Source organism: Condylura cristata, unplaced genomic scaffold, assembly GCF_000260355.1.
Source record: "Condylura cristata isolate star-nosed mole 26May11 unplaced genomic scaffold, ConCri1.0 scaffold00014, whole genome shotgun sequence".
NCBI lineage: Eukaryota > Metazoa > Chordata > Mammalia > Eulipotyphla > Talpidae > Condylura > Condylura cristata.
The window spans coordinates 11,142,836-11,168,927 of NW_004567115.1; the positions used below are offsets into that span (position 1 = coordinate 11,142,836).

General features: G+C 34.9%; 1 protein-coding gene across 2 annotated transcripts in view; it reads left to right on the forward strand.

Moving 5' to 3' along the window:
- STAG1 (stromal antigen 1) overlaps positions 1–26,092 on the forward strand; it is a 293,851-nt gene that overhangs the window by 108,296 nt on the left and 159,463 nt on the right. For both annotated transcript variants that reach the window (XM_004682176.2, XM_004682177.2), the window contains exon 4: positions 2,611–2,775. In XM_004682176.2, the coding sequence (XP_004682233.1) occupies positions 2,611–2,775 (165 nt within the window). The remainder of the gene's footprint in view (positions 1–2,610; positions 2,776–26,092) is intronic.

The window sequence follows — 26,092 nt, forward strand, 5'->3', positions numbered from 1 at the left end:
AATAAAGCAGCAATAAACATGCCACCTTTGTTTTTTTATTATAGTCTTTGCTTTAAAACTTGTTTTATATAACAGTACCAAATTTATTTTTAATTCTATTTTCATGCAGTATTATTTTTTATCCCTTAACTTTCAGTCTGTGAATGTCCTCATTCCTATACTGAGTCTCTAATAGGCAGCATATAGTTGGGTCTTGTTTTGTAATGCATTCATTCATTCTTTGTCTTATTGAAAAGTTTAGTGCATTTGTATTTCAGGTTTTAGTTGTGTTTATATATATATATATATATATGTATGTGTGTGTGTATATATATGTATGTATGTGTGTGTATATATAAATACATACATAACACGTGTGTGTGTGTGTATTCCTTGCCATTTTGCTAGTTGATTTCTGGTAACTTTTGTGGTTGCTTTCTGTTCCTTTGAGGTTTGTTGATTTTCTTTAGTGGTATGTTTAGGTTCTTTTTCATCTGTGTTTTTTTATTATAGGCTTTTGTTTAGTGACCAGCATATAAAATGATTATTAATCAGCACACAAATGTGTTGTTAACTACTGAGAAAATGAGGAAGTACTATAAAGAATAGAGAGGTAGAAAATACAGAAACTATAATCACAAAGAGAAGCCCTTCAATACTATAATTTGAAATGTACATCTAGGTCCCTGCAGTTAAAAAGCTTAACACTGTAGCAGAAGGCAAATGAGAAATGCTTACTTACAGGAGCCACCTCAAGATTCAAAAAGTGGGACAAATAAAGATGAACTTGGAGCTATACATTGATATGTGAAATAAATGATCATTAATAAATTAAAGCAGTCAAAATAGAGTTTGAAGTTTTAGAAGAGGATATGTTAAGGCAGATACCCACTGTAATACTAACAGGTAGGGAATATAATGAGAGAAAAAGAAGAAATGATATGGCTGATTTCATGAAATATCTAGTAAATTAAACAACAACAAAAAATCAATACTATCTTGTGAAGTATAAGCATTGTTTATATGTGAGTGAAATTTATGGAAAGAAATACTGTGATTGCAAGCAATTTAATTAAGTTACCCTGACTTTAAAGGCAAGGCATAAAGTTGATTTTTAAAAAAAGATTTATTTTTATTTATTCATGCAAGAACTGGGGTGTAGGTCAGAGGTACAAGGAGTGAAAAGATTCATCAGAGACAGTGGAGAGCAGAACAGATGGATCTACTGAAATGTACTGCTTAGGGGAAGAGTGGGTGAGATAGAAGAGATCTGCTGTGTCATGTGACTTAGCTTCCTGGCTGGAGATTGAACTCATGTTGCAGTGGCTGGCGATGACCTGATAGTGCTGAGGCCTTCACCCCTGAGCCACCATGAGGCCCCTAGTTTTGATTTTTTTTTTAATTGGGCACATGTATGGTCTATTTTTTACTTAAAAAAATTTATTTATTTTATATCATTGTTCACTTTTTATAGTGTTTGCTTTCTCCTACCACCAAATCACCTGTGCACTGTCACTATAATCCCTTGTGTTCTTCTCTCCTGTTTTGATTCTTCTCCCTCTTCCTCTCCTGCAGAATGGTTTATAGTTGCCTGCTAATTTAAAAAATTTTATTATTATTTTTTACTGGTTCTTTATTTGATCCCCCTACATTCTTCCTATAAATGAAGCCATCTGATATTTTTCATTTCTTGCTATCTTATTTCACTAAGCATAATGCCTTGCAGTTCCACTCATGTTGGCAGCGAAAGGTATAAGTTTATCTTTTTTGATTGCTGAATAGTATCCCATGTGGGTATGTATATATCACATCATCTTGATCCAGTCATCTGTTTTTGGGCATTTGTGGTTGTTTCCATATGTACCTGTAGTAAATAGTGCCAAAATAGACATAGGGGTTCAGGTATCCTTTTGAATTAATGTTTTGGTGTTCTTTGGGTGGATTCCCAGGAGTGGAATTTCTGAGTCATGTGGTAGCTCCATTTTTAGTAGTTTGTGGAACTTCCACAGCTTTCCGTAGTTGGACCAGTTTGCATTCTCACCAGTGGTATAGGAGAGTTCCCTTTTCTTCACATGATATGGAATCTTAATTGAAGACTTCATCAGGACAGGAGTGTAAACTTCATCAGGACAGGAGTGTTTGTTTATTGCCTCATTTCTAGTACCAATAATTATTTCATATATGTTCAATATCTATTTGTTTAATTACTGGATAAGAAATTCTTGAATAGTACAGTTTAGAGAGACGTTTAATATGCAGCACTTTCAAGTAATGTTTTATTGAATGTTTTTGGAAGTAGGAGAATGATGAAGAAATGGTATAAAGGAGTTGGCAAGAAGGGGAACATGGTTAAAATATTCAGCATTAGCATTACTACACAGAACTCTAAGTCTTTTTTTTTTTAATTCTTGCTTTCATTCCTTATATAAATTAATGTATTCACATAATCATTGTAATTTGTACTTTGTTTTTATCACTGGCAACAAATCACAGTGCTTCCTTCGGTCAGGAATTATGTCTTTATAATCTATAACGGTCCAACTAAACTTTTCACAGATTGGAACAAGATTTCATGTTCTGCTTAAAGCAGAGTATACCACCTTTTAACTTTTTCTTAATTTTTCTATTCAGTCTACAAATAAGAAACCGCGGAAATCACCAGGAGAGAAGAGTAGAATTGAAGCTGGAATTAGAGGAACAGGCCGTGGAAGAGCTAATGGGCATCCTCAACAGAATGGTGAAGGGGAGCCTGTCACATTATTTGAAGTGGTGAAACTGGGGAAAAGTGCAATGCAGGTAAATTTTTAGTGTTTTAACGTTAATAATTAAAAAAATTATAAAGCAATATAAGTGATAACCTTGGTGGAATTTATGTGCATTAATAGTTTATGATACTTGTTGATGGTGTTATCAAGACACCTATTATCCTTAAAGGGTTTCCTTTGCTTTTTTTTTTATAGTATCATAAAGACTATTTGATTATAAGATACACTTTAGGTCACATTGTGCTGAGTAAATTTATTTACATACAGTAGGAGCCAGCAAACTAAGAGAATTTGTTTTGCTTACAAAATTTTTATGAACTTTAATACTAGTGTAATGTGTATTGAAGAATGTTTATTAAAAAGATTTAAAATCTTTATAGATGTTAAGTATAAAATAGCATTCTTGAGTAGTGAGTCAGGAATAACCACTGTTAACATATTTTGGTTATTTGTGTATGATCTTTTACAACCTTATTTTTCTGTTCATTCAGTCAACATATATTAAATATTCTGCAGAAGGACTTACTATTAACTTATTAATTCATTGAAAGAATAACCTGTATTATTATTATTTGTGCCCTTACATTTCTTTCACCATTATGACACACATACACATACATGTATATAACATTATAACATACACACATACATACACGTATACACATACATACATATTTTAGATTTACTTATTTATGCATACAGAACTGGGGTATAAGCCAGAGGTGCAGGGGTGGTGAGAATATTCACCAGAGACAGATTGGGGTAGAACAGGCAGATGAACGAAGTACATTGCTGAAGGGAACAGTGGGCAGGTCAGGAGAGGTCTGCCACACCATGTGGATCACCTCCAGAGCCAGGTATCGAACTTGCACTGAAGCAGCTGCACTAGCTTGCAATGCTGCGCTTTAACCCACTGTGTCATCAGGGAGGGTCCTAAAGGGTATTTATTAACTGTGATACATATATAAGACTTATTCTGCAAAATATTGTATTGGTTTATCTTTCACCAGTAGTGTAGGTAGCAGTTCGATATTTTATATTAATAATAACTTGGTAGCATAGATGAAATGATAAGTCATTAGTACTTTTGTATTGGATTACTAATGACTTATGTGTTAATATTTTTTGATAAATCCTTTTCACTTTAATTTTGAAATTTAATTTACGAAACTGATTTACAATAAAAGCATGCAACCCATTAATATTCATTGTCTTTTTTTTTTTTAACCAGTATTTCTTTTTGAAATCCTTATGGAGCATTACTGTTTAACTGCCTTTTTTTTTTTAAGTATGTTATCAGATTCACTTGTTTAGTGGTGTTAGGGTTTGAGGAGTGAGGGAGGTGAATATGTGGGGTGATGTTTAATGATAAAAGAAACAATGATCCCCCAGTTATCAAAAGCAGTGGATAAGTTATAAATTATGTTAAGTATGGCCCTCCTTGGTGGTGCAACAGGTTAAAGCACAGCACTATGAAGCTGTTAATAGCCTCTGCAGCAGGAGTTCAATCCCTGGCCAGAGAGGTGACCTTCATGGCGCCATAGACCTTTCCTGGCCTGCCCGCCAGGATTGATCTGCCTTTTTTGCTCCATACTCTGTCGTTGGTGAATCTTCTCAACTCCTGGACCTCAACCTATGCCCCCATTCTGTATGCATAAATAAATCTTTAAAAAATTATGTAAGTATAAAAGTAGATTGACTGCTGGCTAATACGATTTACAATTTCTTCATTATACTTTAATAGGAGAATTAACAAGGTATAAAAATACTAATTTTGAGATCAACTTTATTGATTTTTAGGTGAACCAGTCAAGATTCAAATTTATTTTTGTGTAAACAACTTTAATTCTATATCATTTATTTGCTTTCATCTTTTCATATAAAATTATTTTACAAGGTATTTCTGTAAGTGAAGATAATTCTAAGGATTATTACTTTAAAGCTCAACATTACTATTTTTGTGATTTGATGTATTTTTTACATCATTCTTCATTTTCATACAGTGTATGCTTTATCATCTTATGTATCATCCCCAAGAAATACCCACCATCAGTTCAACAGTGTACCATCACCATAGTCCCTTGTGCATTTCCCACCCCTTTTTGATCCAGTTCCCCTCATGCCCCAAGAATGTCTCTGGCTTATAGTTGCAAGTTAGTTTTGGTTTTTAATTTGTTATAATTACTTTCTATCCCCCCCGATTGCTTAATTTGGCCCCCTACATTCCTTTTATAAAGGAAACCATCTGGTATTTTTCCTTTTCTTTCAGGCTAATTTCACTGAGTATGATCACTTCCAATTCTATTCATGTTGCTGCTAATGGCATGAGTTTATCTTTTTTGTTTTCTGTGTAATATTTCTTTGTGTATATATACCACATCTTCTTGATCCAGTCACTATTTTTGGGCAATAGTGCTGCAATAAACATAGGGGTGCAACTGTTCTTTTGAATTAATATTTTTGCATCCTTTGGGTAAATACTCAGGAGAGGAATTGTTGGATTACATGGGAGGTCCATTTTCATTTTGAGGTACCTTCACACAACTTTCCATAGTGGTTGGGCCAATTTGCATTCCCACCAGTAATGTAGAAGGTTCCTTTTTCTCCACATCTTTGCAGGCATTTGTTTTTGCTAAATTTTTTAATTTTTATTTTTTTGTAAAGATTTATTTATTTATGCATGCAAGCAGAACTGGGGTACAAGCCATAGATGCAGGGGTGGTGAGAGGCTTCACCAGAGACAAAGTGGGGAAGCAGACAGGCAGACTGACAAAGTACACTGCTGAGGGGAGCAGTGGAGGAGACAGGAGAGCTCTGCTGTACCGTGTCACCTCCTTGGCCAGGGATCAAACTCCTGCTGATGAAGTGGTTGTGGCTAGCTTCCCAGACCTGCACTTTAACCTGTTGTGCCACCAGGGAGGGCCAGATTTTTTAATTTGTGCCTTTCTCACTGGTGTAAGGTGGTATCTCATTGTGGTTTTGATTACCAGTGATGTTGAACATTTTTTTGTATGCCTGTTGGCCATTGTATTTCCTCTTTGCTGAAGTCTTTTAACTCTTCTACCCATTTTTTTTGAACTGGATTGTTTATTTTGTTTTTGAGTGGTGTGAGCTCTTGGTATGTCTTTTTGATCAGTCCCTTAATAGTAGCATTGTATGCAAAGTTTTTTTCCCAATCAGGTATGTGTTGTTTGGCTAAGGTCTCTCTCTTGTGGCTCAGAAGTTTTTAATTTTTTTTTTTTTAAGATTTATTTGTGCATACAGAACTGGGGTACAGGCCAGAGGCTCAGGGGCGGCGAGGGCTTCACCCGAGAAAGAGTGTGGAGCAGAACAGGCAGATCAACAAAGTACACTGCTTAGGGGAGCAGCGGGCAGGTAAGGAGAGGTCTGCCGCGCCATGTGGTCACCTCCAGAGCAGGCAGGAATCGAACTCATGTGGAAGTGGCTTTAGCTTCTTAGTGTTGTGCTTTACCCCGCTGCGCCACCAGGGAGGGTCAGTTTTTGAATTTAATGTAATTTCAGCTGCTCATCTTTTACTTCACTTTTTTGCTTTGAGGGATGTGTTTTTACAGATGTTAACAGAGATGTATGCCATAGTGTTTCACCTATATTCTGTATATTTTATGGCTTCAGGTTTTATGTCAAGTCTTTTATTCATTTTGAGTTGGATTTTACAGATAATGTGGTAATGATCTAGCTTCATATTTTTGAATGTAGCCGTCCAGTTTTCCCAGCACCATTTATTAAACAAACTGTCCTTTTTCCATTGCATATTCTTTGCACCCTTGTCAAATTAGCTGTCCATAAATATGTGGGGTTATTTCGGGTTTTCTGTTCAAGCACATTGGTCTGTGCATCTGTTTTTGTTCTAGTACCATACTGTTTTAATTTTTATTGCTTTGTATTATAATTTAAGACCTGGAAGTGTGGTGCCTCCAGTCTCCTTTTTGGTCATGAGATTTCGGCTATTTGAGTTCTTTTAATGTTCTGTGTGAATTTCAGCAATATCTGTTCTGTGGCTTTGAAGAATGTCATCAAAATTTTTATTGGAATAGCATTGCATCTGTAAATTGTTTTCAGTAGTGTAACTGTTTTAATGTTATTTCTCTCGATCCTTGAGCAAGGGATGTCTTTCATTACTTTTTGTCTTCTATTTTTCAAAATTTTATATATTTTTTTTGTATAGTCCCTTTACCTCTTTTGTTAGGTATAATCTCAGGCATTTGATTTTTTTTGTGTTTCAATTATAAAAGGGATAGTTTTCTTGATTTCTTCTTCATATTAACTGTTTGTATATAAGAAGACTACTGATCTTTGTTCATTGTTTTTGTATGTGCTACTTTACAAAGTGGTTAATTTTTTTGAATTTTTTTCTGTGGAGTTTTGGGGGTTCTCTGTATATTATTATGTCATCTGAAAATATGATTGTTTTTACTTCTTTCCCTAATTGGATGATTTTTGTCTTTCTCTTCTTTTATTGCTCTGGCTAAGCCTAGTATTATATTAAAAAGCAGTAGTGAAAGTAAACATCCTTGTCTTATTCCAGAAATATGGGAAAGGCTTTCAAATTTTTCATCATTGAGAATGATAGGCAATGGTTTTATTTTATATGGCCTTTTATTATATTAAGGTATGTTACTTATATTCTAAGAATTTCAAGAGCCTTCATCATAAATGGATGTTCAACTCTGTCAAATGCTTTTTCATCATCTAGTAATATGATCATATGGTTTTTCTTTTTGTTGATGTGTTGGATTACATTAATTGATTTTCAGATACGGCACCAAACTTGTGCCCCTGGAATAAATCCCATTTGGCCACTTAAATTTTCTTTTTAATGCACTGTGGATTCTGTTGGCTAGGGTTTTATTGAAGAATTTTTGCATCAGTGTTCATTAGAGAGATTGTTTAGTAGTTGTGTGTGTGTGTGTGTGTGTGTTGTCCTTGTTCAGTTTCGGTATCAATGTAATAGTCACGTCATAAAATGTACTTGGTAGTATTCTTTAATTGTCAAATGTTTGAAAGAGTTTGTGTGGGATAGTTCCTAATTTATTCCAGAACATTTGGTGAATTTCATTTGTGAAGCTGTCTGGTCCTGAGCTTTGTTTTTGGGAAGAGTTTTGATTACTGTTTCAATTTCACTGTTTTAATTAGTCTGTTTAGGTGTTCTATTTCTTCTCTATCCAGCATTGGATGATTATAAAGTTATAGGAAGTTGTTCATCCCTTCTAGATTGTTGAACTTGTTTCCATATAGCTATTCATCCTAATCTCATGATTATTCTTTTGGTTTCTACTGAGTCTGTTTTATAAAATTCTCCTCTTTCATTTCTGATCCTATTCATTTGTGCTTTCTCCCTTTGTTTTTAATTTGTGAGCCTGGCTAGAGGTTTGTCTATTTTGTTTTTTTCAAAGGACAACTATTGGTTTCAATGATTTGATTTTTTGAATTTGTTTTTAACTTCTATTGCATTTATTTCTGCTTTGGGTGTTATATTTCCTTCCTTCTATGGGCTTTGGGGTTTTATGTTGTTATTTTCCAGTTCTGTAAGGTGGAGGACTAGGTTTTTTCTTTGAGTTATTTGGAATAGTTTGGTTAGGATACTTTGACTTTTAGGTGTGTGACACTCAATGTATGTTTAACTTAGAACATTCAAGCTACCTATTTAAATTGATTTCTTTTTTTTTTGTTGCGTTAATAGTTATGAATTAGTAAACACATAAAGGAATTTCTACAATCCATTTGACATTTGCATTTTGTGTCCTCAGATGTGACCAAAAAAGCTGAACTGTAGGTTTTTTTAAAAAGGTGTTTCTACTATACTAAAGAAAACCCCACAGAATTAAAAAAGATCAATCAGCATATATCTTAGATGTCTTGTCAAGAGGCCTTGTACCCAGTAAGTAGCCAAGAAGGCTTTTTGCTCAGCTTTCAGTTCTTTCAGTGATCATTTGAAGTGACTTGTGCTCTAGTTCTTAAAACCAAACTTGTTTCACCAAATTCAATGCCCTGAACTACCCAAATTGTAGGAGCATACCACATCTCCCATTCATATCAACAACAGTTTTAATTGCTGAATTCAACCATTTTACATTCAGACATACACTACTTCATTAGGGGTAGCAAATATTTCAGATATCACACATTTTCATACTTTGCTATACTTTTCACATTCTTACTTGATTTCAACTTGTAAGTCTTCTACCTTTCTTGCCCTCACCAGCCATGTTCCTTAGTAGAACTGCTTGAGTAGAACACTAAATTAATTTAGTTAATGGACTTGAATATCACTTCTAGGATCTTTCTTGTATTTTTCTCTTTGTTGTCATCCACAATAATTTGCCTCCTCATTAGCTTTTCTTTTCCACCAACATTTTTTACTGCAGCTTGTGCTTCCCAAGACCTTCCTTGAAACCCTATCTCTGCATAATTTTGTGTGCAGCTGTGCCACCCATATTGGATAGGAGATAGGAGTTCCTGAACTGGAGGACATCTGTATCTGTCTATTCTGGTATACAGGAATAGGGATATCAACTTTGGAAGACTGTGAATGAGGTCTTGAGTCCTCTTCATAAGGAAAATCTTGGGGTAATACTTTGTCTTTCTCTACAAGAGAAGAAGATACAGTGGCAGCTCCATCCATAAGTCTTTTTGTCTTTTGCTCATAATCTTCATCAGAATCTGGATTTTCTTGCCTTGAAAAACCTACTAGTTTCATGTCTGTCTTCACCCTTTTCTCTTCTTTTTGTCTTTTTTTTTTTCAAAGATTTATTTATTTATTCATATGGAACTGGGGTACAGGCCAGAGATGTGGAGGGTGAGAGGATTCACCAGAGACAGAGAGAGGAGCAGAACAGGCAGATCGACGAAGTACACTGCTGAGGGGAGCAGCGGGCCGGTCAGGAGAGGTCTGCCACACCATGTGGTCACCTCCGGGGCAGGCGGGAATCGAACTCATGTGGAAGTGGCTTTAGCTTCTCAGTGCTGTGCTTTAACCCGCTGCGCCACCAGGGAGGGCCTCTTTTTGTCTTTTTAGCTCCCACTGTCTCTTGTTCCTTCCTTTGGTATTTTGCTACTTTTCCCATATCGTTAGGAAACAAGATTGTATTTTTCAGCTAAGGGAATCAAACTTCTTAAAGTTCACTGAAAACAGGATCCTTAAGCCTGGCTGTTACTTATGGTATGGTGTTCAAAATCTGCTGGTTGTCTGAAGATCTGTCTTGTTTTAGGCTGATTACTGGGGTAATCACTATGTTTTGTTTTGTCCTCTGACTCTGCCTGAGAGTTTTCTTCTTCACATGGAGCTGAGATTGCAAAAGTTAGAAGTTATTAGACCAAGCCCTCTCTGTTTGAGTCACTGCTTTCTACTTCCAGGATGTACATCTTTACAATTTAATGCAGAATGCAGTCCACCCCTCTAGGCCATCTTCATGCTCCTGAGTTCCAGGAAAGAGTAGCTCTTGGAGTGCTTGGTTTACCCGTGATGGTCTAATGATCAGATCGGCACACAGCTGGTGCTAATCCCTAAGCTCCAGGCTACATTTTTATTCATTCAAAAAATAAGTTTATTGAGAGCTGATTCTTTTGGGCATTGAGTTAGGTATCAGATACAATATTAACTTAATATTAACTAAAATTGCCTGACTCTAACCTCATAGACTTTTTTAGAGAAAGGAAATGAAATTCTTCATATTGTTCAAATAATCTGTGAATGTATTATTACAAACTGTTCATTAATGCTAAGAAGACTCCTTTTGGCCATAGTATATTGATAATAGATTATGTGAACTTCATCTATACATGAAGCATACTTAGTAATACAATTTGGTCTTCTGTTTTTTTAACAGGTGGCTAATGGTAAAACTTAGTTATTTAAATAAGATTGGGAAAGACATAGGTATCTTAGGTGATAATTTGTGATGATTTTCTCTCTCCTTAACGAGATGCATTGTTCAAATATTAAGGAAAACATACCTTTTTTTTTTATATTTAACATACCTTTTTTAGAACATTAATTTTATCTAATCCCTTCTATTACCAGTGGGTTTGATGAAAGTTCAATGTAATAAAAGAAGAGAAATTCCTTCAAAATATAGTGGAATGAAAGAGTTTTAGACCAAGGGAAGTGAGGTTGGTGGGAAATAACACCCTATGAGTTTTTTTTTAATCTCCCTTCTTGTGTTTGAACTGACAGTCACATAGTTGAATGTACATGCATTTCAGAACAGAATGATAACTGTTAGTAACATTTTTGAATTTCTGAATGTTCATTGCAAATCTTAAAAGTTTCAAGAACTACTAAAGGGATTGAGGAATGTCTAAGAAATATGAATAACTATGAAAGAAATGCTAATGAGGTATTAGCGGAGAGAACAAATATCCACTTAGTGAACTGAAGCCATATAGTAAAGTCATCCAGAAACTGTTGCAGAAGTACTGTAATGAAAATGAGTAAAGAGTTATAGAACTAAGCAAGTATAGATAACTTGAACTCATGAATTTATGAGTGCAATACAAGAAATACGTGTTTATAACTGCAGTTACTACATTGCAAGTTGTTGAGTACAGTATTTAACATTATAAAGTAATTTATTTAAATATTTAGATGAAGGTAAAAGTGGAAAACTGGGAATAATTGTTCAAAATTAGTTGTTCAAAGATAGAAGTTTATTTCTCTGGTATGTAAAAGATTGTAGATGTGCTGTTTTCCATGACAGCAGGTAGGTTGTTAAGTAATTGTAATTGTACAATAATATTTAATAATCATTAAAATATAAGTAATGAACAATCAACTATACATTTGGTATTTTCAACATAGAAAAAAACATTTTTATGTATAAAAAGCTGTTAATATGATAACCACAATAATAGACTATCACACAGGAAACATTCTGGATACTACTCCAAGCAGATGAATATCTTCTATCCTGTCCTTGTCTCATTTCTAGGTTTTGTCCTTCATGAACAGGCTGGGCCCAGTGGTCCTACTGTGATAGTGACAGCCAGTCATATCACACATAGTCCTTATCCCATGAGTAAATGTGCTATTGGTGCCAGACACTGAATTCTTGAGGTAATCCATTCCTTCTGGGCATCTTAGTTATCTGCAGATAAAGGCAAGCATGAGTCAGCATAAGAGTGGCCAGACCTGTGAGGCCTAGCAAGCATACCTTTGTGGACATTGTTTGCTTGTACATCCCCAGCTTTGAATGAAATGATGTTTGTAGAACAACTAGGGCAGCCAGATATCAGTGGCTGTACCTAGTGGGCAGCTATAATTTGGAAAAGGAAACCTGAGCTTACAATAATGTACCTTGTTGAAAAGCATCACTCCAAGAGTCCTGTACCTTTAAACTCAGACATTAGAAGCTGGACTACAGTGGCTTTTACATGAGTGCTGCTAACTACATATCAAATACATGGTGGGTATGCAGGCCACAGTCTTTATTAAGCAGAAGCACAATACCTCAGATGACCTTCTATGTGGTGGGTATTACTGGTTCTGCCTAACTTGAGAGGAGGTCTAGGGGTGAAATACTTTTATGCAGGGCTTGCAATGTTAATATGCACCTCTGTGGAGGTTATCTGCAGGGAATCTTTGCATAAGGTAAGAAATCCACCCTCACTCCTCCATAAAATATTGGCCAGTTGGCCTCAATGTTGTTATTGTGGTAGTCTTGCCAGCATTGCAGTCCTGGTTTCATCACCAGAAAGAAGATGGAAAAGTTACATGAAGGTAGTATCAAGGATTGGGTAGCTGAATATATAACTCAGTGTAGGTCTCTGTAGTGGAGAGAGTAAGAGTATAGGATTCAGGACCACTTTGGTGTGAAATTTCATTTTTGGTCCAAGTTAGATACTCTACCACCATCCCTTCTTTTCTTCTTTCTCTTTTCATTCTAATAATTCTAGTCCCAGAGCTACCCCTCTTTCTTGGCTTTATGTCTCTGTTCCTCTTGAAGAACTGTTTCTAATATTCCTTCTTCTTCTTAGTCCAAGAAATTTGACTCTGGAATTAAGGAAAGGCAGATGTTGGAGATCTTCATTGAATAATACATTTGATTGTACTTAAAAGGATGATATTCCAGGATTATTTGAAAATGATGGGATACTTTTGAAGGCTTAAATGACTTTAGGTGAGGAACAGTACTTTATCTTTCTTGAGTTTAAGTTAATTTGATTGTATTAAATGAAAGATTATCATCTTTGCCTTCTTACTTCATAACTACTAAATTATTGTGGTCTTTTATACATATGCTCTAGGGTAGAGAAAGCAGAAAGTGATGAAGTAACTTGATCTGTTTGTGATCATGATATTCAAATACGTATATAGTTGTATATATATATTTATCATGGTTTTATTTAATCATATAAGGGAACTATACCTTTGTACATAATGTATTAATATAGAGAGGTTTGGTTTGTAAATGTTTCTTATATTTAGTTTCTACATAAATTCAGGAAGGTCAGTCCTTCAGAGTAAAATAGAGGAAAAATGAGTAGGATAACTGTGATTTCAATTTTTTGCTACTGAGCAGAAATTTCAGAGTAATCTTCCATTAGTAGTTAAAACCACCCTTAATATGAGACAGTTGAGAGTACTGGGAAGAGTTATAAATGAGCTGGTGTAGGTTTAAGACAGATTTTCCCCAAGCATAATTATTAATATCACCCTGGAAGTGCCCTATTTTGGTTGATAAATTATAATGACACCCCAAGAAGAATTAAGGAAATAATCTCTATAGAGAGAGGTTAGAGAACTTAAGTGCTTGATGAGACTCAAAAGACATATGCACTTCAGGGTTTTATGCTAAATGCATAGGGTTTTAAGATCCAATGAGGTAGTACGAAAAGATCAGGATAACTGTTTTCAACAATTCTAGATGACACAGATTTCAGTCATCTTTAGAGATTTACTGACTTCATATTTTAGAATAAATTTGACTTAAAATTATTTCAACATTCCATGTAAAATTTTTCAAGTATTTTTGGCTTTGACTGACCTAGAATTAATCCCCCATTATTGTATAGTGAGAGAAATACACTATCTGCGAAAGACAAAATTATAATTATTTAGTGGGATGGTCTTGGGCAAATCACTAAGTATCTTTCAACAATAGGTTTCTTATTAGTAAATGGGTGCCCAGTGAGTTTCTTGTGAGAATCAAATGAGTCTCATTTATTTCGGTGTATTGTAATACAAACTTGATTTTAATTATGCTGTGATTTTTGATAAAATTCAGAACTCACCTTTCTTGGGCTTAATGTAGTTCTGATTCTGTAGAAATATACTGTATTTTGTACTTATAGATATTGTGTTCTGTTCTAGAATATATTGTATCAAAATTTAGATTAAAGCTAGAAAAACTTTTAAGGAAAAGGATTCTGAGTTCTTGCTAAGTATATATGATGTCTCTTGTCCCAAATTAATGTTTGTTTTAAATGTGTATTGCAGAAGTTCAGAATGTTCGTTGCAAAATTTTTGGCACTATTACATACACAAAAGAGAAAAATAGAGGCAAGTTATATGTCTCTTCTTAATTTTTGTTTCTATTTTTACTATTTGTTTCTATTGTTTTGGGTTATCAGAAACTATAGAAAACACTGTATACAATGTACTCTACCTTCTATGAGAAAATGCCTGTACTAATCACTTAGTAGTTAATACTTGGCAATTTTTTGTATGTTTATTGTCAATTTTATTTTTTGTTTTATTTCACATAAATGTGTCAGAACTTAGAAAAAATATGGAAAAAGTATCCATAATCATAATTTTTATTATTTTGATATTTTGGATTTGATGTTTCTACTAGACTTATAGTCAGCTTACACTAGTTTGATAAAAGTGAAATGATTTTTTTCATTGTTGGTATTCCTTCATTAAGGCCTTTTAAATGTGTAGCATTTCATTACGGGGTTTTTATTTTGTTTATGATTTCATTATCATAAATAAAATTCAGCAAATCTTGATATCTATATGATTTTTATAAAATTGAGTCATATAATTAGGAGTTCTAGATAAAAAATAATATAGATATTTTAAATGTTTTATATAAATATTAGCAAATAGCTCTGTTCCTACCAGCATTGAAAATAACCATTTTCTAAACCTTTGTCAACACTGAGAGTGTTCATTAAAATATTTGTCATTTTGGAATATAAAAACGATGGCATTTTGAATTCTCCAGAATTTGTTCTTTGATTAGAAGTCAGGTTATATTGTTTCTGAAATTTTATTAATTTACTTAAACCTTTAAAATCCATTTGAGTGCTTAATATAACACCAGTCAAATTTTTAGCTATAGTTTATGAAATAGCAGTCATGATTGAGAAGAATAAAACATACTTAAATGAACTAGAAAGTTTTGAAGATTAAAAGTGATGAGAAACTCCCTTTCTGCCATTTAACATGCTGAATTATAAAACTACAGAAAATTCAGTTCAATGATCAGCAAATTAACAGTTGACCACAAAACAGACATAACATATATAATAATTACATATATTAACGTTAAAATGTCCTTTAACCTATTCCTTTTTCTTTATACCTGACAATTAACAATTTGGAAAACAGATTTTTTTGCTACATACACCGGTCTGGATGAAGTAAATAATGAAATATAAGCAATACCATAATAAACAGTTTGAAAAAAGTTTAGAATACAAAACTACAAAAGCAGACTTAAAGCAAATGCTTAAATATCTCTTATATTTAATTTTTTACCATTTAATAGAGTATGTTTCCTGCTTAATTGTTTTAAATTTCATTGCCAATTTGATGTTCATAGTGCCATTTCAACAGTTTTATTAGTATTTCTTCATATCTTTTATTTTTAAAATTGATTTAAAAATAGCAAGTGGCCAAATCCTCTATTATTTTTACCCATACCAGTTTTGCTTCTCAGAGTAGTGTTTTTCTGCATAATTATTTACTGTTACTTTTGATAACATTATGCTAATTAGATATGATATAGCAGAAGTAGCTAATACTCCAAACAAAGCCTTAGAAAAACGTAAGCAAAATGTGGGCAGTTAAGTAACTCCCTTAAAAATCCAGGGATGGGACCCTCCCTGGTGGCGCAGTGGGTTAAAGCACAGCACTAAGAAGCTAAAGCCACTTCCACATGAGTTCGATCCCCACATGCCCCGGAGGTGACCACATGATGCGGCAGACCTCTCCTGACCCACCCGCTGCTCCCCTCAGCAGTGTACTTCCTCAGTTGGCCTGTTCTGCTCCCCACTCTGTCTCTGGTGAATCCACTCACCGCCCCGCACCTCTGGCCTGTACCCCAGTTCTGTATGCATAAATAAATAAATCTTTAAAAAAAAAATCCAGGGATAGCTGATCATTGCAGAGATGTAGGCATTTAGTAGTCTGCATCTAGTAGTCTGGTTAAGTTATCACAGTAGTGAGCTAGTGTGATGTTTTATGGAATGTACAGATGATCAAATTATGTGCAGTCTATTATGGTAGACAGATTGAAGTATGGCCTCCCATCTGATGTTCATGTTCTTGACCCATCCATTTGAGTATGTTGAGACCTGTTAACTTGCTTCTAACCATACGGTGCTGACTTGATGGGCTATTTCCTTATTGACCTGACAGAGTAATTGGCCATCTGGGGAAGCCCATATGTCAAGGACTAAACTACTTCTTGACTTAGAGATTGGTCTCAAACAGCCAGTAAGAGGTCAGGAACTTCAGTTATGCATCCACTCACAAGGAAATAAATTCTTCTAACATTGTAAGTCAGCTTGAAATAGTCTTCTTTTACCAGCTAACAAATTAGGCCCTAGTCTGCACCTTCACTGTAGACTTCAGTAACTTTAAGTAGAAGATTCAACTGATCTGTGCCTTAACTCCTGACTCACAGAAATTGCTAGATAATAGATAACCAATACAATTATTTTATGGCAGAGAGCAGGAAAATTAAAGTGCTGAAGCAATACTATGTGACAGTATACTTTTATCTATGTTAGATAAAAAAAGACATGTCTTTGAATGGTATTTATTTATTGGGAAAAGGCATTAGCTTGATTAGTAACTGCTTATCAAGTGCCAGGGGATGCAGCTACAGTGAAAATCACTACCTTCATAAGTTTATGGTAATTTATAGCTGTTTCTGGGATCTCTCTGATGCATGTGGAGGTTTTAGTGAGCTTTATATAATAGGTTTTAGCTCTGCATCTTTCCAGTCTTTAAACTCTGCAGCACTAGGTACTGTTTCTAGTACTAAAAAGGTTCAGAGTTGTTTGTTTCATATAGGACCAACCAATTATCTCTGTTCCATGTTTCTAGATCCTATTATTTCTTGATCAATTCTCAGTTTTTTCTTTTTAAATTGAATAGATGGATATCCCCACCAGGAATTGCCACTCTAGTGTACCCATCATCAAATCACCCATAGTCTACCGAAATACAGTCCATTGTGCTTCCTTAGCTCTTTGTTCTTGCCTTTCCCCATCCCTCACCTGCTCTGGAACCATCAGTTCTATAGTCTGCTTTCCAAAGTTAGTTTTTAAGCTTGTTTTTCTGACCCTTAGTTTAGTTTAGTTATATTTCACATATTAGTGACACCATCCAGTAATATTTCTTTCTTCTTTTGACTTATTTCACCTAACATTATCCCTTCCAGCTCTATTCTTGTTGCTGTAAAAGGCTTGAATTTATCTTTTTTGGGCAGATCCTTTTTTTTATTTATTTTTTTTAAGATTTACTTATTCATATGGAACTGGGGTACAGGCCAGAGATGTGGAGGGTGAGAGGATTCACCAGAGACAGAGGGAGCAGAACAGGCAGATCGACGAAGTACACTGCTGAGGGGAGCAGTGAGCTGGTTAGTAGAGGTCTGCCTTGCCATGTGGATCTCCTCCGGGACAGGCTGGAATCGAACTCATGCAGAAGTGGCTTTAGCTTCTTAATGCTGTGCTTTAACCCACTGCACCACCAGGGAGGGTCGGCAGATCCATTTTTAATGTGAGATGCGTCTTTACTGCTTCCCGTAAGGGCTGGATCAGTCTCCATTTCTTGACCATTACTTGCTGTTTTTCCATATGGGCTATTCTCAGAGTTGTGAGATGGTATCTCATTGTGGTTTTGATTTATATTTCCCTAATGATAAATGATGAGCACTTATCATGTGCCCTTTGCTGTCTGTATCTCCTCTTAAGAGATGTATATGCTATGTTCTTCTGTCCATTTTTAAATTGGGTTATTTGTTTTGTTTTTCTTGAGTTGTATGAGTTCTTTGTAGATCTCCCAAACTATGCCCTTGACATATACATGGTTTGCAAATATTACTCCCCTTCAGGAGGGTGTGTTTTCACTTTTTGGTTACTTTCACTGTGTAGAAGCTTTTTAGTTATATGAAGTCCTAGTTGTGGAGACACATTCCTAAAGACATTACTAACACAAATGTTCTGAAATATTTTACTTATATTCTATCTATTTTATGGTTTCAAGTCAGTATTGTCTAAAATCAGCACACATAAAATATACTTGGCTTCCTTTAGACAAACAATGAGATAGAGAAAGAAATTAAGAAAGTGAGCTGCATTACAATCATATTAAAATATTAAATAATTAGGAGTAAATCTAACAAAAGAAGAGATCTATACAAAGAAAAGTAATAAAACATTTAAAATAAATAGAAGGCAAAAAAGAAATGGAAAAATAATCCCTGCTCATGGATTAGAGAAATTAACATTATAAAATGGCTATCCTACCCAAAGCAGTATGCAGATTTATTGTAATAACCAGTAAAAACACTGATACATTTTTGAAAGAGCTAGAACAAATACTACTGAAATTCAGATGGAATTCACAAAATGCCCTGACAAAAAAGAAAGCTTGGATGTATCACACTTGCAGACCTCAAATTCTAGTATAAAGCCTTACTAATTAGAACAGCCTGCTACTTGAACAAAATAGACACACAGATACAGAAATAGAATTCAGAGCCCAGAAATAAACTCACATCTATTTGGCCAGTCATTTTATGACAGAGGAACCCAGAACATATATTGGAACACAGATATCCTCTCCAATAGTGTTGGGAAAACTGGACTGCATGGAAAGGAATGAAATTAGACTACTACCTTACACCATGCATAAAAATCAATTCAAAAGATCCTCATTTTCTTTTTTAAAGATTTCTTTATGCATACAAGAACTGGGGGTAGGCCAGAGGTGCACAGGAGTGAGAGGACTCACCAGAGACAGAGTGGGGAGCAGAACAGTCAGTGTAACCAAAATACAGCCTAAGGGGAGCAGTGGGTGAGTGAAACATGCTGTGCCACGTGGGTCAGTTCCCTGGTCGACTGGAGATCAAACTCGTGCTGTAGTCTGACGATGCTTGATAGCACTGTGTCTTCAATCCCTGTGCCATCAGGGAAGCCCCAAAAGTATCAGATTTTCAAGTGAGAAACTTTATGGAATTCAGCAACCTAAAGCAGTTTAATTTTCGGTTTGATTTTTGGTAAAATTAGTCCCACACTTATAAGAGAAAAGACATTCATTTAGGAAAATCATAAATGTTCTTTGGTTTTCACACTTGACTTGCACTTAGAGTTAATGGAATTGAGCTTGTCATTTTCTAAGTGATCAAGTATACATAAAAAGAATCTGTGCTACACTACTGCCTTGAAGACAAGGCAGCCTTGTAGATCTCCAAGGTATGTGATTGAGTTGACACTTCCATCATAATGAACTACAGGTGATAACTTGATTAATTTGCTGAAATTTTTGTATGCCATAGATTACTTGTTTCCCTATTTGTTATTTGTTTCCTTGCTGACCTATGAGGAGGTCAGCCCTGTGCTTGATACTAATGATGTGACCAACCAATGCCCATATCTTAACCTTTACTGAGTCTTATTCTGAAGCCACTTCTATGACTAATTCTATACCAATCTGGATTCATTCAGGAGTGACCCACTAATTTAACTTGGTAAAATTTATTATAAATGAATTTAAGTTAGAAAAAGAACCCATTGCCCCTAGGATTGAAGGTGATTTCTCAAGTAAAGACAGATTTGGGAAGGAGTTTTTCTTCAAGATGGGGTTCAGACCTTACTGGAGACGGTAGTGTTCCATTCTGTTATGTGCATTGCCTGAAGTAGGATTGGTTTGCAGTTACTGGGCAGTAGGAAACAACTTTCTCCTCTCTGACACAGTCATGTTTTATATGATAGTGGTACAATAGAAAATGAGACAATACTGCCAGGATGAGACCTGAAGCATGGGAGAGGTCATGATGGTTGGGCTTCATCTGAGGATAATCACCAGTCTCAGGCTGGGATAAATGTTGCCAAAGCAGTAGACAGTTTTTACATGAGACTAGGACAGACCACCATGATATTTCTTTCATATATCCTCACTGCTGAATGATTATACAACAAGAGCAAGCCAAGTCTAATTTTAACTTAGTGTACTAAGAAGAGGATCTTCCCCTTCTTACTTTAATGTCTGTCTACAGGTCTTTAGTAATAAAATTTAACATAGCCTTATGGTAAAGAGTAGTGTTTATAATGACCAATCCATTTTTATAGAGCAGATAAATGTTGAGATGGGAATCAATAAATTGATGATTAATACAGAGGTTTTAATAAGTGTCTGGTATTAGTAGCTATTATCTTAAAAAGAGGCATTGACTGCAAATTGGATGCTCTGTATGTAAAGGTAGAACTTGTATATATTTCCTGACCTTAATTATTGGTTCTAATATTTACAAAATAGTCTCTTCTGTAATCTGTGGATTTTACCTGAATATGTATTTATCATTTCTCCATGAATTCTGTCCTCAACTAGATAATCCATGTTAATGTCCAACTATAAATCTTTTATTAATCAAATGTTTTTTAATCTTTTAACAATTTAATTTAAAAAAATTTTTTTTTAATTTTTTTTTTTTCCTTCCCCCTTCTTTACATGTTAGGTCTCCTAACGTGTATCTATCAAGTCTTTTACTCCTTTCCTCACTAGTTCTACTTTTATAATTTTGTTTATTGAGAGTCTTTTTGCCACTTAACTTCTAGGATATTTTATTCTCCACAATAATTGTACTTTCATTCATCCAGTATATATTTAACTTTGAAAGCATTTTTTCATGTCTTTTTTTATTCTTTAAATTTCCCATCTGCTTCAGATGTACCTATTATCCTCTCTTTCTGCTGTGATGGGTGATGCCTTTGTTCCTAATCCTGTGAATATCACACTAATCAGCAGTTTAATTGGACGGTATTTTCCCAGCCTTAGGAGTAGGAGGCAATTCAACTTATCTTAGTGGTTTCATGCAGTTATTCTGAGACCAAAAATTACCAAAGGACCTCCTAGAATGAGTCACATATATCAGAGCTTCTAGTATCTTCTAGGCTCTGGTTTTTGTTGTTGTTGTTGTTTGTTTGTTTTATGCATACAGAACTGGGGCACAGTCCAGAGGTTCAGGGGTGGTGAGAGGGTTCGCCAGAGACAGAGTGGAGAGTAGAACAGGCCAACTGACGAAGTACGCTGCTGAGGGGAGCAGCGGGCGGGTCAGGAGAGGTATGCTGCACCCTGTGGGTCACCTCCAGGGTGGGGATTGAATTCACGCTCAAGTGACATTAGCTTGTTAGTTGCTGTGCTTTAACCAGCTGAGCCACCAGAGAGGTCCTTTTTTTTTAAATGCAGACAGAAGTACTAGTCTTTCTATGCTTTTTTGTTTTGTTTTGTTTTGTTTTGTTTTTGGCCATTACGTACCCATCTCATACTTGGCAAAGGGCAAACCTTTGTGTCATTTATCCAACAACTCCTGCAGAACCCACAACCTTTATTGTGTCCTGAAGACTTTGCTACGTTACTTGTCTTGTGTTTATTTGTTTTTTTGTACCTAATTGAGTGTTCTTCAGAATGAATCTTCATGCTGTCATTTGACAAAATTCCCCTGATGAGACCTTTTGCAAAATAAATAATGCAAATGTAAAGATAATCTTACAGTTTGAAGGAAAATACTACAAAATCTTGATACTAAAATACTGATATTTCAAATACTTTTCTACACTATTGAAGACATTGTTATAATAGTAGTCAACTTTAAATCTGCTTAGATTAATCTATATTGGTATAATACAAGGAAAAGTATGCTTGATGATGATGATGTCTATTTTAAAAGCAGGGCAATATATAAAAGAAATGCAAAACTGAGTATCAAGTGAAGTGTGGAATATACTGTGCACAAGACATTGTAAGTTAGTTCACTGAAAAATGTCATTGAAATTACATGCAGTCTGTGTTTCCATTCCTGCCTGTGTTGGAATGAAGTCTGACCCGTCATGTAAGGAGTCATACTATCTGCCCTTAAAAACAAATATCTGAATTTAGGTAATATGACTGTATAAAAGGACAGTGCTTTGATCACATTGTTCAGAAACTAGTTACTAACTTAAGCTCATACAGGAATAGGAATGAAAGACATAGCATTGTATCTATAGGATTAATCAGTTTTTCCCCACAAAGCCCTTGTTGAAGAGTTATAACAAAGCAACTAAATAGTTAAAGAAAATTTAAGCAGATTTGGGAATGTTCTAAAAATCAAGAAAATTTTAGCTTATACCTGAGTATAAGTTAACATTTTATGGAATCGTAACTTTCAGTCTACCTGTAATATTAACATCCGCACTTATAGAAGATACATCAGTATCTTAATGTATACATAATGCACATATAATAGTTAAAAGCTACGTTAAAAAATATCATTTAAATATTAAATTTAGCTTTCTGCCCATGGATGCTGCCAAGTAGTAAGCATTGTAAGTGTCTTCTTCCACTACCATCATGTCTAAGTCAGTCTCCCAACAAGCCAGACCAGATGCAAAAGCTTTTCTTTGGAGGTTTAAGCTTTGAAGCAACCAGTTAAACTCTGGAGAAGTCATTTTGAGCAATGAGTAATGCTCACCGAATGTGGTAATTGAGAGATTCAAACACCAGTGCTCCAGAGGCTCTGGGTTTAATCAGTTATGCCACAGAGGAGGAAGTATATAGTTATGAATTCAGGATCACTCAAGCTAGATGGAAGAGTTGTGGAACCAGAGAACCAGAGATGGTTGTAGAAAGAGAAGATTTTTAAAGACCCAGTGGCCATTTAACTGTGAAAAAGATTTTTATTGGTGTCATTAAAGAAGACAATGAAGAACAAAACTTAAGAGATTATTTTGAGGTCCTCTCTGGTGGTTCATCGGGTTAAATCAAAGCACTGCAAGCTAACCATAGCCACTTAAGTGCAAGTTTGATACCTGGCCCTGGAGGTGTTCCACATGGCGCAGCAGAACCTCTCATGCCTCACCCACTGCTCCCCTCAACAGTGAAATTCATCAGTCTGCTTGTTCTGTTCTCCACTCTGCCTCTGGCGAATCCTCTCAGCTGTATCTTGCATCCCTCATCTGTACCCCAGTACTGTATGCATAAATAAACTTAAAAAATTAAAAGGAAGAAAGAAAGCAAAAATTAAAAGAAAGGTTAATTTGAGCAGTACAGGATAGTTGAAATGATTGGAATCTTGCCTGAGGCAGTGGCAAGAAGAGAGACTTTGCTTTGTAACTGTTGATAATCATGACTCTGTAAACAAGTTAATCATTCAGAAATACCATGTTGTGAATGGCCACAACTGTGAAGTAAGGAAAGCCCTATTTAAAGCAAAAGATGGACAATGCTTCATCAAACCAAAGAAGTCGAAGTGGTTCTCAAAACTTTGGTGGTGGTCATAGCAGTGGTTTTCCATGGGAGTGAAGCTTTGATTGTGGAGGAAACTTTAATGCTCTAAATGGCTTTGGTGTCAGTCATGGTGGCGGAAGATACAGCTATACTGGATTTGGTGAGAATGGAAGCTGTTTTGTATATAGTGGAAGCTTCAATAATTTTAGCAGTCACAACAATCAATATTCACATTTTATACCCATAAAAGGAGGAAACTTTGAGAAGCAGAAGCTCTGGCTTCATGGTGGTGGAGGCTTTGTCAGACCATGAAACCAAGGTAGCTATGGTGGTTCCAGTAACAACATTAGCAATGACAGTGGTGGAATTTTTACTTACCTGCCAAGAAACAAAGCTTAGCAAAAGAGGAAAGCCAGAGAAGTAACAGGGAGCTATAGGTTACAACAGATTTGTGAAGTCAGCCAAACACAGTAGTAGCGGAACCAAGCTACAATAAAGACATGTCTTAGACAATACAGGAGTATATGGGCAAAAAAACTCAAGGGCTGTGTTTATGACTAATTGTTTAGCAGTTATTTTAGTTTATGTTTTGTAGAAAGTGTAAAGTATCTAACAATGGATTTTGATGGTTTCGGGGGTGGGGCACCCATGATATTGACTGGTAAATATAAGTCTGATGATTAATGTGATTTTTAAAATAATATTTATTTGGCAGTGGTTCTCAGTTTAGAAGAGGGAAGACTTCATTTATTTAACATTTCTAGTTAGGGTCTTCCATTACAAAGTAATGTGTTATCTTTGCCATGTGCATATGTTTCTCCAAAGCAAATTAATCTATTCTTAAACTGCAGTATAGAATACTAATTCTAATACTAAGCTGTCCTTGTCAGCTTAGCCAAGGTCCTATCAAATAAACTGCCCTAATATGTTTATCTAATAGATCTTGGAAAACACACGCTTGGGTACTGTGTAAATAACCAGATTGAACTGATAGATCTTTCTTCTTTTAGGTTTAGTGTATAACAAGTTTTGCAGCAGGTTTAAATCTCATTTTTAACAGTGATAAAGACTGTTTCACATATTTATAGTAATTCTTTGTAGCCTTGACCTTTCCTTTTTGTTTTCTTGTTAGTTTTTCCTTTCTCACTTTTTATAATGTGTGCTTTTTTCCTGTCTACATTAAACTCCTAATACTGTCCTCTGTACACAAGATCATAAAGTCATCATTATTGCAAATCTCATGATATTTACAATTTGACTACAATCTGTGATTTGTATGTTATTTATTACGGTTTTGTTATTTGGATCTGTGACTCAGCTCAAATTTTCTTTGCCTTAAGATTTTATTGTAACATTGCATTATAACATTATATAAATTTCAGGTGTGTGTTAATCAAAAGTCAACATGGGTATATGCTACAAAATTCACTAAGTCAATTCTACCCTTTACCATGCAATTGTTGCTTTTGTCTCAGTTTACTCACCCCACTTCTCCCTTTCCTTCTTGTACCACTAATTAATTAGTCATATTGTCTAATAAATTGCTTTTAATTTATTTACCACATAAAAATGAAGTTGTAAGATGTTTGTGTTTTTCCATCTCACTTTTATCATTAAGCATAGCCTCTAGGTTCCTCTGTGTTGTTGCAAATGGCAGGATTTCAATTTTTTTTCTAGTGGTTGGGTGATTTCATTGTGTGTGTGTGTATCATATCTTGCCAGTTAATGGACACAAGCTGTTTCTATCTCTTGATTATTGTATATAATGCTATAAACACGGGAATGCATATATTTCCTAGAATTAGTGTTTTTTTTTTGTTTGTTTGTTTCGTATAAACTACCCATCAGTGGGATAATGGAAACATATTGTCTATTGTCATACAAATTTCCATTTTAAATATTTTGAGGAATCATCATACTGATTCATACCAAAAATTTTTTCTACATCTTCCAACACTTGTTCATTTTCTTTTGGACGGTAGCCATTTTTACATATGTGATACTTCATTATGGTGGTACTTCATTATTGTTTTGACTTATATTCCTAGTAAGAAGAGATCGATCAACAGTTTCATATGCATGTTGATCACCTGTTTGTTTTCATGGGAGATGTGTCTATCAGATTCTCAACCTGTTTTTAAATTGGATTGTCTTTCTAAAGTTGAGTTTCATGATTTGTTTATTGTTAATTGTACATTGTGCAACCTCTCTCTGTCCCTCTTTCCACTAAATAAGGTGTTTATAGTGTTGATTCAAGTTTCTTTGACTTTGTGGTAGTGCTTTAGTTTTTTTGTATTCCTGTTTGTTGATTCTTGTTTTTACTTCCCTGCTTATAGTCAAGTCTCAACACACCTCTCTTTAAGTCCAGTGTCAAGGAGCATATCACCTCTGTTTTCCTCTGTGTATTTTATGGCTTCAGGTCTTCTATTCAGATTTGAATAAATCCAGTTTGAATTACTTTTTTAATATGATGTTAGATAGTTATCTAGTTTCATTCTTCTGTATTTGGCTGTTCAGTTTTCCCAACACCACTTACTAAAGATACTTCCCTTGTTTCATCATAAGTTTGGGGCACCCTTGCTATACGTTTGGTTTTATTTTGGAACTACCAATTATGCTTCATTGATGTATGTGTGTTTTTATCCCAATACCTTGCTGTTTT